The sequence below is a fragment of the Ceratotherium simum genome, chromosome 4 (genome assembly GCF_057802395.1).
Source record: "Ceratotherium simum simum isolate JZ-2026a chromosome 4, ASM5780239v1, whole genome shotgun sequence".
In the NCBI taxonomy this organism is placed as follows: Eukaryota; Metazoa; Chordata; class Mammalia; order Perissodactyla; family Rhinocerotidae; genus Ceratotherium; species Ceratotherium simum.
In genome coordinates, this window is record NC_141903.1 from 66880607 (window position 1) to 66899138 (window position 18532).

At 35.5% G+C, this 18532-nt stretch overlaps 1 protein-coding gene across 4 annotated transcripts; it reads left to right on the plus strand.

Annotated features, from left to right (window-relative positions):
• The first annotated feature begins 1546 nt into the window (after window positions 1–1546).
• NUDT12 (nudix hydrolase 12) lies at window positions 1547–15881 on the plus strand. 4 transcript variants are annotated; one of them, XM_087429956.1, is made up of 7 exons: window positions 1547–1566; window positions 4386–4592; window positions 5401–5990; window positions 8907–9074; window positions 10172–10285; window positions 12548–12747; window positions 13732–15881. In XM_087429956.1, exons 2-7 carry the CDS (start codon window positions 4387–4389, stop codon window positions 13840–13842), a joined length of 1389 nt encoding a protein of 462 aa, XP_087286082.1. In that variant the 5' UTR covers window positions 1547–1566; window position 4386; the 3' UTR covers window positions 13843–15881. The 4 variants fall into 4 exon arrangements, with proteins under 4 accessions (XP_087286082.1, XP_014652372.1, XP_087286083.1 ...); XM_014796886.2 differs by having other exon boundaries at window positions 1559–1631; XM_087429957.1 differs by having other exon boundaries at window positions 1559–1631; window positions 4386–4466.
• The last annotated feature ends 2651 nt before the right edge of the window (window positions 15882–18532 follow it).

Consider the following 18532-nt stretch of genomic DNA (forward strand, 5'->3'; position numbering starts at 1 on the left):
TGAAAGTACAACATCATTGGGTATATATAACTTCAGTGTGAGAAGAAGGAGCTTCCAATGCCTAAAAGCTTGGCAGGAAGCAATGGTCAACCTAAAGTGACTCTTTAATTGTTGCTGATTGCGAAGGAGGCAGTTTAGTTAAAAAAAAAAAAAAAAAAATCTAGGCGTTAGAAGACTGACAACACCTGGCTTTGTAATCTTCGACTCACATAACTTCTGCAGGTTTTGCAGCATGAAAGTGCAGGAAATGAAATAATAAATAACAGCAATGATACTTGTGTTGTGAGTACTAGCTCTAGACTGTGCAGTGTCCTAAGAGCTTTGCATGCATTATCCTCTTTAAACCTCACAACAACCCAAGGAGGTGGGGTGGGCGCTTGATAGGGTAGTTCCCCTTTATCCGCAGGGATACCTCCAAGACCCCCAGCAGATGTCTGAAATCGAGGATAGTACCGAACCCTAGATATAAAATGTTTTTTCCTATACATGCATACTTATGATAAAGTTTAATTTATAAATTAGGCACAGTAAGAGATTAACAAATGATAAAATAGAGCAATTATAACAATACATTGTAATAAAAGTTACCGCAGGTCTTAGCAACCTCAGCATACGATTTTTTTCTTTCCTTGTCAAGTTCAGAACTTTCACCTTTACATGAGGTAAAGCCGAAAGTACTTTACGACTTCTTTTTGGCATATCCTAATTGCCAGCATCACTACTGTTGCATTTGGGGGCCACTGTTAAATAAAATAAGGGTTACTTTAACACAAGTACTGTGATACCAGGGCAGTCAATCTTATAACCCAGACGGCTACTAAGTGACTACCGGTGGGCAATGTATACAGCGTGGATATGCTGGACAAAGGGAGCATTCACCTCTGGGGCAGGATGGAGCTGGGCTGCGCGGGATTTCATCACACTACTCAGAACGGGTGCAATTTAAAACTTAAAAAATTGTTTATTTCTGGAATTTTCCCTTTAATATTTTCAGGCTGTGGTTGACCACAGGTAACTGAAACCCGGGAAAGCCAAACCACAGATAAGCAGGGGACTACGGTATATACTTTTGAAAGGACTACTGAATGAGGTAGGCATCAATACACGGTGCCATTTTTCACTTGAGGAGATTGAAGTTCAGAGGCCAGCAACTTCTTTAAGATCAAGAATGACTTGGTCCAGCCAACACTCCAGGTTTATTTAACATGAAAGAATGCTTATACCACTCCATTGCATTGGACTCTCTCTGAGAGAAGATTGGGGGGCCGAGTGTGAAATACTGGAAACCTAACTGTTTCTACAGACCTACAGTTTTCCATCGCCAGCACCATACTCTACACATCTCCGTCTCACCCGGAAGGAAAACGAGCCTTTCACTCACCGCCAGAAACCCGGTCCTTCCTAGCCCGCACCTCCCGCCCGGCTCCCAAAGGTCTTCAGCCCCAAGACCTGCCCGTTCTTGACTCGCGCACAGCCTGTGACCTTCAAACTACATCTCCCATAAAGCCCTGCGAGGGCACGAGATCTCGCCGGAAGTCAGACAGGCTTCATCCGGCGCGGCGAAGAGTGAGTGTGGGGTTTTCCCAGTCCTTCGATTACGTCGTGTTGTCCTGTACTGTGGTCACTTTTGGGTTAGTAGCAGCAGCGGCGAGTTGCTCGGCCGCAGATCCCCGTCTGGGGCCGGTTAACGGTTCTCAGTGGTCTTTTGTCTCCGCGCCGTCGGGCCCGGCCCTGCTGGGTGGTGTGGCGCAAACCTGGCGCTGGGTGCAGGTGCAGGTGCAGGCGCCGGAGCGGTGGCCGAGCAGCCAGGACCCCTGGGATGGGGTGGAGGGCGCAGCCGACCCTGCTGCTGGTGGCGTTTCCAGCCCATTCTTTGAGATGGGGGAAAGGAGGTGCTGATTCTGGTGTGGTTTCACTTTAAAAGAAGGACTCACAATAGTGGCAAGAAAATAAACTATCTCAGGGCCTTTGACCTTTTGGAGAGACCATGCATGACCGTGATGACTCTTGATTGGTTAAATGGCCATCTTGTGCCAAGGAGTTGGATTCATTAAATAACGGTCGGTGACTTCAGGGACAGAGCCATATCTGAGGTCTGCCTTGTCTCTTCAGCCACGGTCAAGTCATGGGCCCCGGGTTACACATCGGTAAAAGTGGGTATTGGTGTGATTAAAATCTAAGATTCTGAAGGTCATTTAGACCTCTCAGATTAGTCCGTACTCTTCTTGGAAAGCAAAGGCAGCATTTAACTAACAATCACCTCCTCCCGCCTTCAAGTCCTCACCTAAGGGAGGACCTGACACTGAGAAATTAAAAAGTAAATCAAGCAGTAGAACCGGACTTCAGACTGCCTGTGTTTCTCTGGAATGAGTAATGGTCTATTTCTAGATGGCTTTTCTGCTGAGAAAGCTAAGGGGGAAAGTGTAGATTTTCCACTTGCTTTCTCCTGAGAATACTGTATACACAAGCATTGCACTGGGGGTACTGAATGGTACTGTATTTTTGGAGGACAGTTTTGCAGTCACCTGGAGTGGCCTAGGGGGAGGGTGAGGAAGTGACCATGACTTCAGAACATGAGACAGTGAAATACTGCTTAAAGTAAGCCTAACTGAAGAACCTATATGATAAGATTTTGTGGAAAATAAATTTAAGGGAAAGGCAACTTGAAAGGGAGAGCATACATGAGTCAGTATACAGCAGTGCTTCAAAATAAGTCCTGAAAATTTGTAGCTTTTCTTATAATGTTTTTAAAGCATTTAGAAATCTCAGTGGTGAGGTAAATTCTAGAGTAAATCAAAAGAAATAAAAAAGTGTTTTCTAATATAGAAGTTCCTCTTAACTAAGTTGTAAAAAGATTTTCAACGTTAGGTTTTATCCAAATGTTTCCGTTCCTGTGTGTAGTTTTCACCTATTTATAAGTAGCAGAAAGATACAAACAGGAAAGGTGAACAGATACAAAATAAGAAAGTTAATCTCTTTGCCCACTTTTCCCTAAATTTTGTTCATACTGCTATAAAACTGATCAGCCAAATTGCAGTGTCAGAACCCTAGAGACAACAGCTGTCAAAATTATGGATTATAACCTTTCTTTCTTTTTAGCCTAAATAGCTTATTGCTTAGAATGGTAAAAACCTTTAGAATTCCAAGTCTTTTCTTAATAGCATTTCATAAAAAAAAAAATTCGTACCTTAAAAAAAGTACTTTGAGGGGCCAGGCCGGTGGTGTAGTGGTTAAGTTCGTGGGCTCTGCTTTGGCAGCCTGGGGTTCACAGGTTCAGATCTCAGGCATGGACCCACACACTGCTTATCAAGCCATGCTGTGGCAGGCGTCCCACATATAAAGTAGAGGAAAATGGGCACGGATGTTAGCTCAGCACCAATCTTCCTGACCAAAAAAAAATAATAATAATAAAGTACTTTGAGATATTCATAGACAACTGAAACACGAACCATTTCCACAAAAAAAAAAAAAGCTCAGTTTGTGCCTTACCACATTCAATCCATGATTAGCAACATTTATTAAGAGGTATGGGACAATTATTTTCTGTATTGTTTTCTTACTGAAACAACAGGGTGACAAAGCAGACAAAGAAAGTTAAGGGTTTAAAAAGCTTCTGTGATTCAAGAATAGACAGAGACCAATAGAACAGTGTCCAACAATAGATCCAAAATATATGGTCATCTGATTTATGACGAGAATAATACTGCAGTGCAATGGGACAAAGATGGTAATTTCAAGAATGGTGCCACGTCGTATGGATTGTCCAGTGGGATAAAAATGTGTTTTGACCCTTACCTCACATCATGAACAAAAAACAATCCCAGATAGATTGCAGAATTAATTGTGCAAGGTAAAGCAATAAATTGTTTTTATGGGAAACTTAGACAGCTTTTGAATAATTACCTGTAGGATCATAACTTTCTGGAGGGCAGGGACCTGTTTCTGGTACCACAGAATCTAAGAAAATACTGCTTGTCATCTGCTAAAAACTTTTACCTTTACTTCTGTCTGCTTTAACCCCCCTCATGCCTCTGGTCCATACTGAGGTCCCTCTGGTCTACCTCAAATACCCCTTCCTCTTTGTAATACCTACTACCTGAATCCCTCTCCCAAGGATATGGCCCCCTCTCATCTGTATTACCCAAACTCTTTATATGTTATTTTATACATCCCCCATGTTGAATTATATTTAAAATTCTCAACTGATAACAATTTTGAAATATATGCTGTAATTACAACTGACTACTAATTACCATTTGAAGAGGGTATTGCTTTAGAAACCATAACTATTATTCTAATTATATTAGCACTTAGGTAATGTTCAGTCATTGATACAAAAAGCAACCACAAATGAATTTTTTTGTATTTTCCTTTTTTTAAGGTAGAATGTCTTCTATAAAAGGAAGTCCAAAGCAAGAAATAATTTCCCAATTTCACTATTCAGCTGCAGAAGGAGATATTGCCAGGTTAACAGTAATACTCAGTCATTCTCCATCTCTTCTCAATGAAACTTCTGAAAATGGCTGGACTGCTTTAATGTATGCTGCAAGAAATGGGCACCCAGAAGTTGTCCAATTTCTACTTGAGAAAGGGTAAACATTTTAGGCTGTACCACTTGAAAGGTTGTGTGGTTTAATTTCTGGGTTACATATTTCCTTTTAAATTTTTCTTGTAGCCGTATTTATATCATTGGGCTTATAAATAACTCATTGACCAGTTTGTTATATAAAAATGTAGCATAATTTCTAACTAAAAACTTTCAAATTTTTGTATTGAAGAATTCCTTCATACTCAGTAGCAAAGCAAATTTATGTTAGTCTAATATTTTTCTCCCAAAAAGAAACCGTAAATCTACCCACTATAACTACCAAGAACCCCTTGTAAAATTTTAATATCTTATAGCACATAAAACTTACTTCTTTTTTATTTTATAATTCTCCAGAAATTTTATTTTATTTATTTTTTTTTTTGAGGAAGATCAGCTCTGAGCTAACATCCATGCCAATCCTCCTCTTTTTTGCTGAGGAAGATTGGCCCTGGGCTAACATCCGTGCCCATCTTCCTCTACTTTATATGGGACACCGCCACAACATGGCTTGACAAGTGGTGCATCGGTGCGTGCCCGGGATCCGAACCTGGGCCGCCAGCAGCAGAGCATGTGCACTTAACCACTACGCCAGGGGGCCGGCCCCCAGAAATTTTAAATATCCACTATCTCTAGCTTTTCTTTATTTGTGAGTATTTCTTTTAACTTTCCCATTATTAAATTATGTACTAAAAGAAAAAAAATCTGTGTAATCATTAAATAGAGGGGCTATAATGTACATCTGGAAATATTTTCTTGTAATAAATACTGGAGAAAACGTTTGTTTCCTATTTTATTTTTCCTTCCAACTGTAGGTGCGACAGATCCCTTGTCAATAAATCAAGGCAGACTGCACTGGATATTGCTAAATTTTGGGGTTATAAGCATATAGCTAACTTACTAGCTAATGCTAAAGGTGGGAAGAAGCCTTGGTTCCTAACCAATGAAGTGGAAGAATGTGAAAATTATTTTAGCAGGACACTACTGGACCGGAAAAGTGAAAAAAGAAATAATGCTGACTGGCTACTAGCTAAAGAAAGCCATCCAGCCACAGTTTATATCCTTTTCTCAGATTTAAATCCCTTGGTTACTCTGGGTGGCAATAAAGAAAGTTCCCAACAGCCAGAAGTCAGGCTTTGTCAGCTGAACTACACAGATATAAAGGATTATTTGGCTCAGCCTGAGAAGATCACCTTGATTTTCCTTGGAGTAGAACTTGAAATGAAAAAAGAGTTACTTAATTATGTTGGGGAAGTCCCAAGAGGAGGAGAAGATGGGTTGGTTGCCTGGTTTGCTCTAGGTATAGATCCTGTTGCTGCCGAAGAATTTAAGCAAAGACATGAAAATTGTTATTTTCTTCATCCTCCAATGCCAGCTCTTCTGCAATTGAAAGAAAAAGAAGCTGGTAAGAAGTGAACACTGTTTACTTGTATTGGTAATAATCTGGTTTTTGAAACTTGGTTGGAGTTGTATGTATCTGCAGTTTCTAGGAGGCACGCTTTTTCCAGTAAGCAATGAAATTAGGCTACCTTCATTAGAAACTTCCTAAAGTTCTCACACTAGAAGACTAGGCAGTTAAAGCAGTTTTAATAAGCCAAGATTAGTTTCCCCGGAATTAACCCTTATGCATGCTGATTTCATTCGATTCTTCAGTGAATAACTATTGAGCGCCTGCTGTACGCTGAGCCTGACGGACAAGACCCTCACTGTTTTGTTTTGTTTTCTCTTGCTGGGTATGTCAGTTCACGTAGGGCCTTAAATGCTATGGTAAGAAATAAGGTGTTTTATTCTAAATTCCACTTAAATGTTGTAACTTGACCTATGTTTAAAAAAAAGTCAAAAACAAAAACCCTCACTCTGGCTGCTTTGTAGATCCCGAATTGTAGGTAATTACTGTGGAAGTCAGGAGTCTTGTTAAGAAGGGATTATAGATTACAGTATCCCAGGTAAGAGATTGCAGTGGATTGGGTTAGTGGGGTAGAGAGAAAGGGAGAGTTTGAGAAATTCTGGAGTTAGAACTGATAGGGCTTGATCAGTAGGTTCAGACTGTTATAAGAGAGAGAGGATAGTAACCTGGACTATGGCCTGAATTAAAGTGATAATAGAAGAGATTGAGAAAAGGGGTACATTCAAGACATATTTTGGAGGGAAAATCAACAGTTCGTGCTGATGGATTGGGTATGGGGCACATAATACTGAAGAAAAAGATCAAGAATGACTGCTAGATTTGAGACTTGAGTAATTTGGTAGATAGTGATACTATTTCTTGATAAAATAATATAGGGAAGTGGGTAGAGCAAGAGAAGCAGGAAAATTTGAAGTAAATAAATCAAGATTTTAGTTTTGGGCGTGTTAAGTTTTAGAGAAGGACATGAGAATCTGGAACGCAGAGAGGTCTGAACTGGAGATACCCTATGGGAGTCATCAACACAAAGATAGTATTTAAATCTCAGTAAACTACTAGGGCCGGCCCCGTGGCTTAGCGGATAAGTGCGTGCGCTCCACTGCTGGCAGCCCGGGTTCGGATCCCAGGCGTGCGCTGACACACCACTTTTCAGGCCATGCTGAGGCCGCGTCCCACATACAGCAACTATAAGGATGTGCGACTATGACATACAACTATCTACTGGGGCTTTGGGGGAAATAAATAAATAAATAAATAAATTGTTAAAAAAAAAAATCTCAGTAAACTACTGAGATTACTTAGAGTTGAGAGCAAGTAAGAAAGAGAACCTCAGAATCGTAACTGAATCCCCCTAAATTCAGAGATGAGATAGAAGCACAGGGGCCATCAAAGGTGATGTTGACAGTGTGGCCATAAGGAGGAATACAGGAGCATGTGCTCATGGAAACCAAGAGAGCAGAGTACTGAAGGTAGTGGGCCAATATGTTGAATGCTGTTGAGAATTTGAGTAAGATGAAGACAAAGATTTTTTTTTAAAGGATCTTTGGTTTTGGTAATAGGAAGCTGTTGATGAATTTGACAAGAGGAGCATCAGTGGAGTGGAAGGAACAGAGCTAAATTATGGTAGATTGAAGAGTTACGGGAGGTGAGGAAGGGATCAAAAAGAATATCTTTTCTTTGGAACTATATTTATAATTTTAAGATTGAAAGGATATCTTTTTTTTTTTTTTACTAGTAAGGAAACTGAGCCCTTTTACTCACTCGCTGTGTTTGACCTTACACTATTACTTAACCACTGTGTGCCTCAGTTTCCTCCTCCAGAAAATGAGGATAATAATAGTACCTACATCATACGGTTGTTCTAAACATTAAATGAGATAATGTGTATAAAGATCTTTGCATGATGCTTGGCACATAGTAAGTGCTCAATAAATGTTAGCTTTCTTATTGTAATGATACTCAAATAGTGTAAATACCTTACAGTAAATTACATATTACAAGGTAGCATAGCAGGCAGATATTTAATGTTGCCTATGGTTCATTGAATTTCAGTGTTAGATTTGTTTTTATTTATGGTTTATTAGTTTCATTTTTCCCAGTTTAAAACATTGCTTTTGTTATTGTTGTTTATGATTATTTTGTTTATTTCAAAAAATCCTTAGACCAAGTAATGTATTTTCAGGAGAGCGAGTTCGTCAGGCATTTGAAATGTAGCATTTCTAGTCTTGTTGCCTCAATTGTAATATTTCTGGTTAGGCCATATTCTTTTTTGAAGTACCAGGGTAAAGGCTATAGCCAAACTGTATATATTCTAAGATGTATTCTATTAGGCATTTTTTTCATAAACAAAGTTAACCATGAATGTTACAGTATTGTTTTAATACTCTGTGCAGTTTCTAGATTTCAACAGGATATGTTCCATAGTGATGTGGACCAGTAGTGGCTTAGTGACTAAGGAAAGTAGAGATGGGTTCCTACAGTTTCCTAGTAATATTTCTTTTATAGTCCAAATGTAAGTTAGGAACTGCCCTTGTAGTGTATTTTTATAAAAGTCACAATTGTAAAGTCACTATACACTAGAACCTTGTATATCCAAAATTTAAAAATCACCTATACTAAAAGCCTAAGCTAATACAGTCTATGAGATGGATGTTAGTACATCTATCTTATGTGAGAGTTGTATTTTATTAGTTCAAATTAAAGTTAAATCTAATTTTCATTTGATGTCTGTAGAATTAAATCTTTTACTTTAAAAATATGTATATGTCATAAAAATAGGAATACTAAATCCCTTGATCACACAGCTATTCAGAAAATGCAGTGTATGTCTTTATTATGACTTAAGAATATTTTACTTATATGTTAATTTGTTTACAGTTTGTCACAAAATTAAAACTTTTTGTCCTTCTCTTAAAGGGGTTGTAGCTCAAGCAAGATCTGTTCTTGCCTGGCATAGTCGATACAAGTTCTGCCCAACCTGTGGAAGTGCAACTAAAATTGAAGAAGGTGGCTATAAAAGAGCATGCTTGAAAGAAAACTGTCCCAGCCTCCATGGCGTTCACAATACGTCATATCCAAGAGTTGGTAAGCCTTTTCTTTTACAGTGAAATCTCAGCCATCTGGAATCTTAGGGAATAAGACATTCTGGAAAGACAAGATTTTGAGTTGCTGAAGGTTTACCTTTTTATTAAAGCATGTTTAATTTAACCATTAAGACTATAAGTATTAAAGTATTACATACTTTCATGATTTTAAGTAAGGGACATTGTACATAATTAGCCATTTCTTAACTCTGGGTTAATCAGTATGAATTTGATGTGTTGAGATACATGATTTCAGATGCCCACCAGTCTTGGTCCACTTGGTGCAAAGAAGAAAAAATGCCCCATTTCAGTGCCTGTTTGAGGCATCACCAAAGCAGTACAGCCTGGAGCTCGCTTCTCATTACTGCTGGTGTCTGCCTGTACCTTCTCTCCTCCTCCTCATTGCTGCTTCGAGTCTGCTGTGGCTTTGGAAATCTGATAACCCAGCCTTTTAAAACTGTGTGAAAAAAGAACAGACAGACTCAGCAACACCTGAGGGATCTCCTGGGAATAAAGTGCATGGCTCAGTGACATCTGTTTTTGCTGCTCAGGAGCCTTTTACGTTTGATTCCTGGTTTTCAATCATGATCTGGTGAGGAGAATTTGCTAGATTAGTGACTTCTTTAGAGAGATGAACTGTTATTTAATTTAAATTTTACTTTTTAATGGCTTAAACTCATCATAGAGCCACATTACCTTTTAAAAACATTTTGTTAAGGATTGAGATGGAAGGGAGAGGGAAATTCACTACATTTATGATGGTAAAATTTGAATTTTCTCCATGCCATATATTACCTACTCAAACTTTTTTCTAATTAAAAAATAAGAATATACCTAGCATACCATAAGTACATAATAAATGTTGCTATTAAGATGAGGAAGACAAAAATGATCTTCCCTTAGTTTAATGACAGTATTCTATGCAATTTCCCTGAAATACTCTATCTTCAGGCCAAAAGAAACAATCTCTTGTAACTAGACAAAAGTCTTATTCTTACAGAGGTATACCTTTTTATTATCCTACTAGACAGTGACTTTACACAAAGAGTCTAAATTATTTTTTCCTGTCATTCATACATTTGTTTTTTTTTTTAACAGATCCTGTAGTAATCATGCAAGTTATTCATCCAGATGGGACCAAATGTCTTTTAGGCAGGCAGAAAAGATTTCCCCCAGGCATGTTTACTTGCCTTGCTGGATTTATTGAACCTGGTAAGCCTTTTCTTAATAATTTTTATAATAATTTTCATTTAATTTATAATTTCCAAATAAAAATTTTAGTCAGCATTTGAGAAATCATCTCTGATAAATTATCATGTTATAAAACTGGGATATTTTTAAATATTTTCTGTGTATTTTAAAGGATATAATTTTTGTTTTTACTGGTGGAATAATTTTGTGTTTTAAAAATTCAGTATTTGCTCTTTCATATATCTTGGATATATTGCTCTTACCCAAGGTATCTGCATGATTTGCAACTCACTTCCTTCTGTACTAGACTCAACTGTCGCCTTTTCAAAGAGGCCTTCCTTGATAGCCCCAAATACATTAGTTAGCCCCATACCCTGCATTCACAGTCCTTGTCGTCCTGCCTAATTTTTCCCTACAGCACTCATCACCACCTAATATGGTATGTATATATGCATGTATGTTATCGATTTAGCTATCTATCTATCTATTTATTTATTTATTATCTGCTGGTACCAGAAAGGAAGTTCCGTAAGAGCAGGGACTTTGCTTTATTCATTGCTGTATCCCAAGCCCTTAGAGCACTGCTTCATATGTAACAGGAGTTCAATAAATGTTTGTGGAATAAATGAATGAGTATATCTAATTAATACATGTTTAATCTCAACTTACAATATTAATCTGCATTGATAAATAATAGTAGTAAACATATGTAGTGTCATAGTCTGTTCCAAAGGCTTTCCGTATATGAAATCATGTGATCCTCACACAACCTTATAAAGTAGGTACTATTACAGCAGTTTTACAGGTAGGGCACTAAGGCACAGGGGCTGAATAACCAAGATCAAACACCTAGTAAGTGATAGGGCAGGGTTTCAAATCTGGGCTATTTGGGTGAGTCCATGCTCTTAATCCCTATGCAGCCTCTAGTAGCTCTAGGTCATTTTTTTTGACTGCTGTGTAGCATTCTATTTATGAATATTCTGCAGTTCTTTTATCCATTCTGCTCTTAGACATTTAGTTTATTTCAAAGCCCTTCATATTATAAACAACACTGCAATGAATATTCTTATACTACTCTTTGTGCACATTTGCAGTAGTTATCTAGGGCATATACCTGAGAGAAGTGTAGCTCCTAGGATATGAGCATCTTAACCTTTAATAGATGTTGCCAAGTTGCTCTCTGAAGTGTCCCTGCCAATTTACACTACTTCTAGCAGTACATGAAATGTTCTGTTATTCCACATCTTCACCAAGTTAGGATGTTTAGACTTTTTAATTTGCCATTCTGATGGGTATGAAATAGTTGTCATTGTAGTTTTCATTTTCACTTCCCTGCTGATGGAGCATCTTTTTCAAATGTGTACTGGGCATCCAATTTTCTTTTTCTCTGAATTTTACATGTTTATATTCTTTGCTTATTTTTGTTTTGATTGTTTATTCTTTTTTCATATTGATTTTAGGAGTTTTTTAGTATGTATTGTATGCTAATCTTTAGTTATAGTCTTACAAATATCTTATGCTAGTCTATGACTTATCTTTTCCCTATATTTTTTTGATGAATGTTGTTAATTTTAATATAGTAAGTATATCAGTCTATTTGAAATAGAAAGCTATGTTTAAAGAACAAAATTTCTAAACTTCCAGATGAACAACTTAGAAACTATTTATTCTAATTCTCGATTCCAGCAAATCAAAAATATAAAGTACATTTCTAGGCATCACTTTATTTTATAGCTGAGTCAACGATCATCTGGAGAAAAATAATCATTTAGAAAGAAAAATACTGAGTTTCATGTTATGTGGTTTTTAAACTTTTAGTGTTATATGGTTTTTAACTCTTTTGAAAAGAGTTATCTGCAATTACGTGACAATATAAAAAAAGTTTCAAAATTTTAGTGAGAAAAAGGCTAGCCATTTATAAAAATCATGTAATGGTAATTTATAACTAGTGATAATACATAAATGAGATAATATATAAAGTGTTTGCATAGTGTTTAGCCAATAGTAGGTGCTGGATAGTTGTAGATGTTATAATTTTTTACATGTAACTAACAAATTTGACCTTTAAGAAATGAAAAGTTTCTTGGCATTTTGATTCTGTATGTTGTATATACTTTAAAAAATAATGTTTTCTTGAATTCCAATCTAGTTTTAGGCTTCTGCTTTCTGATTCTTTGAATTGGGTTTCTGTCCAAAGTGATTTCCAAATGTGTGAACCATTCAGAACACAGAATGTCCAGGGCATGTTCATCAGCTACTTGTTCTTTTGCCCTGTTTGATTAGGGGAGACAATAGAAGATGCTGTTCGGAGAGAGGTAGAAGAGGAAAGTGGAGTCAAAGTTGGCCATGTTCAGTATGTCTCTTGTCAACCATGGCCAATGCCCTCCTCCTTAATGATTGGTTGCTTAGCTGTGGCAGTGTCCACAGAAATTAAAGTTGACAAGAATGAAATAGAGGACGCCCGCTGGTTCACTAGAGAACAGGTAAAGTTCAATTTAATTTCCTTCTTCTATTGATTGTTCTCTGACTGTATTGGTTTGGGCATGCAGCAAGGATACATGTTTTCAACAAGTTGAGTGAATGGCTACGGCCCTCTCATCATGCATGGATTACAACGTAATTGATGTGTCCTATGTTAACTCAATTCTGTGAGATTCTTCTAGTAATGACGATCCTGTGGCGTTTTCTAATTTCACATGGCATTCCTTCAGATTAATGATACCTTTCAATGGACTTAAAATAGGTAAACATTATTTCATAGATGAGAAATAGGAGTATTATTCTTAGATATTTTATATATTAGTTTACAGCATTAAAACAAGTGGCTCTCCAAAAATATCAGTAAAAATGCTTAAAATTTTTGAAAAGTTCTTGTTCATTTTAATATGTGCTTAAGGACAAGAATGACAAACTGTATAACAAAGATAGACTCACAAGAACTTTTTAAAATTTCACCCTTAAGTAATATAATGAAAGATAAATTACTTGTCTGTGTTTTTCATGACTCAAAGTATTTGTATAGAAAACAAATGGATACACTGCAATAGTGAAGGCTTGAAATCCTTTCTGTCTTTGCCTAAACAAAATTAATTTTCTCTTATGCTCAACTTCAGAAAGTAGAAATTAGATATTTTTTCAGAATTTTAGAAAAGAGAACCTGTCCCAGAAGTTGACTTCACTTTGAAAATAAGTGTGGAGCATATACTTTGCTTTTTCATGACCTTATTTTCATAAGAGAATATGCCTTTCTGGAATATTTTAAAAATTGAATCACCAACTCATTGAAGCCACTAAAAATACTGTACTAAATTTTGCATGTTGAATATGGGTGATGTCGCTTTCTACTGTTGTTATTCGCTGTAAAACTCATCACATTTTCGTTGAATTATATAAGCATAGAAATAGTATTTAATATTCGAATATGACAATGTTGAAATCCTAATACATTTTATTATGGTATATTTTAGGTTGTGGATGTTCTGACCAAAGGGAAGCAGCAGGCATTCTTTGTGCCACCAAGCCGAGCTATTGCACATCAATTAATCAAACACTGGATTGGAATGAACCCCAATCTCTAAATCAAATAACTAGACTTTGACCAAGTATTAGTTGATTTCTAATACCACTTATTCCTCAAATGAGATTAGAAATATTCAGTGCTCTTTAGAAATGTCACAACACAAAATATCATATTGGGTTTTTGAAATATTTCCAGTGTACTTTCCATCTTAACCACAGAATTCATATTTTTTATAAATTACAACATTGCCTCAGATTTTGTTAAATCTTAACCTTTTTGGAACATTTTTTTTGATTATGGTCCACATTTTATCTCACAAAACCATATTTCTAATAAGAGAAATCATGTTGTAAAGAAGTATGTTCTAAAAAAATTCTAGTGCCTCTTTTAAACATTAGACCAATCACTAAATTTCTTTTTTGAGAAATGAGAAAAAATTATTTGAATGAATTTTGAGCTTGATTTTTAGTCTTTTCATTACCATAAAAGTCCTTTTCAGTTGTTAGTAGCTGATTTTTACTCATCTTCCCATTGTAATCCACTTTTTTCTCCTGGTTCCGGTGTTCTATTAGTGGTGCTCTTACAGTATTGCTGCTAGTCTATTTTTTTTAGTGTTAAGAATTTTCTATTTTAACAGCTCTGCTAGTGACCATAATACCATGCCCTCATGGAAGAAGAGCATACCATTGTGTCTGGGACCACCTCCTTAAACCTAAAATTAATCAATATATCTATTTATCTGTTAGCTGTACTCAAAGTTGTTCTTAAGACAAATCAGGATTCTCTGCTTTTTCACTGAAATTAAAATGTATTTGAAAGACTTCCCCTCAAAGGTAAGATATTAAATAAATTCCAGATAGATTTACATATTTAATAAAAAGACTGGCTTTAGGTCATTTTGTGATAAGGAATGTTATCTGCATTAGCAAAAAATCATAATCATCATTACTAATAATATTTGTTAAACCTCAATACAACATCTTAGTTTTGGCCTTATTTCAACACATTCTAAGAAGCCTTTATAAATTAAGTATATCTTAGAACTGAATCAGTAAGACTCTAGAGAGAGTAAATTGTAGTAGTTCACAATTTTGCAACATAGAATTGTCATATTTTACAAGACTATTTTGAAATCGTTTTGAAAGGAATCTGTAAATGTATAAATTTATGTAATTTGGCTCTTTACTATTATATGTTAGAACTGGAAGAAACCTTAGATAATATGTGTAGTTCACTGCCCTTCTTTTATTGGTAAGGAAAAGGAGATCCTGAAAGGTGAATTTAATTAATTCAATCCGTTAAAGGTGAATCAATTAATTAATTGATGAAGTTACACAGTTGCTACAACTTACAATTGTTAATGCAATTAATTGTAATTACAGTTAAGTAACTTAATTACAACAGTCTATACTGTATAAGGATTCTCCCTGTAATAGGAAATAGAAACTATTACTAAAAGTATATGTAGAAGAAATTAAAATAAGGGATAATAAAAATAAACTTAATTTACTAAATACTGTTAATTAAAATTTTAGATACTAAAATTCGTTTAATTTAATAAGGTAACTTTCTTAGATAAAACTTTATTTTACTAATGAACAATGATTTTCTTAGTAATTGATGAAGGCTTATTGATAACAGGACTTTAGACAAAATTAAGATTTAAACAGGACATTTAGATACATAATACAAATTTCAACTACGTAAGTCTATAGAAAATGACATGCCCTGATTATTATGAGGTATAATGACTTGAAGTTCAGTTTTACTCCAAATGTACTTTTAATACTTAATATAGATTCTAAGATTACATCATAAAATTCCAGGTTTCCATAATGTTAGGATGGCAAAGTAAAATATAAAATATCAACAAAATGGAGTTATAAATTTAGTTGTGGATGTTTAATCCTGTACACAGGGAAAATCAGTATCTAAGTGAATTATTGTTTTAATAATTATTTTTCAATTGCTAACCTCTGAGAGGTGAGTAGCTACATGTAAATAGAAGGAATAGCCAAGAAATGGTAGAGGTTCAAGCGTCATGAATGTATTCTAATGGAAATGAAGGTAACGATACATTAAAATATTTATTTTCTGTTTTGTGTGTTATGTGTGTTTTTTAATGTTTGGTAAATACCTTCTGAAAAGTGGAAAAAGCCAAATTTCAGTCATCATTCTCTGTTTATAATTAATGATACGTAAACAAAAAGTACAAACGCCTTTTTAAAAGTTGCCATATTTGGAAGACTTAAATTTTTTATTTAAATCTCTAGTTTTGGGTCATATATATATCTATGTATGTATACATACATACACACACACATATTTGTGTGTATATATATGTATACACACAGACTTGTATATACACCTACATATGTAGTCAATAATTTTTTTATCTTCAGATTTAAAGTTATATATCTAGTCTAATATCTATTTTTATTACTTGTCCAATATTACCAATCTTTGCATTTTGAACTTTTTACTTGTTTTCTGTTCATGGAAGGACTAGAAGAATTAGAAGCCCCCATATTTCATTTAGCTGGAAAAATGATTAAGTAACTCTTTCAAAGATCAGGTTAGGTTGGGGCCGGCCTGGTGGTGTAGTGGTTAAGTTCACACGCTCCACTTCGGTGTACTTATCTGTGTAGACCTCAAAGTTCATGGCTGTAGAGATAGCTAATGATTATTTCAGAAAAATACTCTTATTTTATACAAATTACTAGGTTTCTCATAGCGATCTTTTTCGTTAGTTCCCACCCATTTCATACATCCTCATGAATAAAAAATGTATTTTTCATTCTGTTATGATATATTTATCACATAAAATGCTTTGTTTTGTTTTACACCATGAAAAGAGTATATACATTCTCCTTGTTCAGTATATCTAACATCAATATTAATAAATTATAAATTTAATTCAAATTTAGATTTTTGGACTTTATAAAAGTTATTTTTTGCCTGTTCTTTCCAATATATTTCTAAGAACTACTTATGGATCCCTGTTTACAAGCTCCTAAGAAAATAACTCTTTGGTTAGCTTAGTCTCATAATACTAATAATATTTACACAGGACTTTATATATAGAATGTTGATTATTATTTCATTTTCCCTTTAACCCTATGAAATGCATATTAATATCATTGTCCTCATTTTACAGTTGGCTAAGAGGGGTTAACTTTCTCAAAGTCACATTGTTGATAAATAAGAAAGCCAAAGCTTGAACCCAAGTATTTCACTCCAGATCTTTTCATCTTTCCACTTACCAGAGCTGTCTTGGAGAAATTTCCTAATAATGCTGCATTGACAAAAGCACTTCCAATCTCAATTTCCTCTTTCAGTGCCTTAAAGTTTGGTCATTTTTCAGGTTGGGCCTTCTACTAGTTACTCTGCACATTTCTGCAGGACCTTCACTACGGTTTGGTTCCCAAATTTCTGTCTCCAACTGTTTATTAGACATACCTACTTGGACATCTCAGAGCCTCCCAAATACTACATGTGTGAAATTAAATGATCTTTTCTCCCAAGCATGTTCCTGCTTCTGTATCCCTATTTCAATAGTCTTACAATTGCCCAACATGGAATTTTGGGTATTGTTATCCTTAACTTGTCTGCTTTGTCCCTCATTCTATCCCACCCCACAGCCATCTCCAAATTCTATCCCTTTTACTTGTTTACTTCTTACTACTTGAGTCTCAGTATTTATATCTCCCTGTCTCTATCTATCCTGTCTCTCTCCACTGCCACCATCCTACTTCAGGCCCCTCAGCTGGTTTCTATGTCAGCTTCCTAAATTGGTCTTTCTACTTCAAGTTTTGTTCTCAATCCATTCTTCACACTGCAGCCAAGGAGATCTTGCTAAGGGACAATCTTATCTAGTCTTAGTCCCTTACTTAAAATTCTTCAAAAAGACTCCCCTTTGAACAAAGGATAAAGTCCAGTTTACTTAGGATAGCAATATACCTCTCCAGTTTCAACTCTCATCACTTTCCTTTCTTCTAACCCCTTATATACCATCATTTGTATTCTTACAAAAAACCACAGACAAACCTAAATTTTTATCATGCATTAATAACATTCTGTAAGGATCCACTGAATAATTATGACCAATATTATATGCTTCTAGTTTAAGTAGGAATGTATCATTTATTTGAAGATTGTAAACTGTACTTCTAAACTATATTTTCATCTACATATTTCATGGGATTTTAAAAATTCTAAATCACGGCCTATATTATTTATCCCAGTTTTACAAGTGAGCTCATTGAGTCTAAGAGAAGTCAAATGACTTCCCCAAGGTCAACATAGGTTCTGGAAATGGAACTCAAATGTAAATCTTCCTAATCAAAGTCTGTGACTTCCACCACACTGCTTCTGTCCCTATATCTACCACACGAAGATGAATGAATTACCTGATCATTAACCCACCTGTATAAAAAGCCAAACTAGATCATTTAAGTTTTCATTTTTGTTTGGGTTTCTTCCACTTCATCAGCACCACGTGAACATCATAGCTATGTTTCATATATGCCCCTATCCAAACTCCTAAGCCACAAAAGCACATAGTGCATCACAGTTCATTAAAAGTATATCTGAAAATAAACAGACTGTTAGGAATAGTTAAAACAGATAATAACAGACTGATTAAAGGATGGTAGATCATTCCTGACGCTGCATAAGATTAAATATACTAATCAGATTTTGGACTTAGACAACCCAGATAGATCCCAAGTAGAACAAGAGTAAGTATT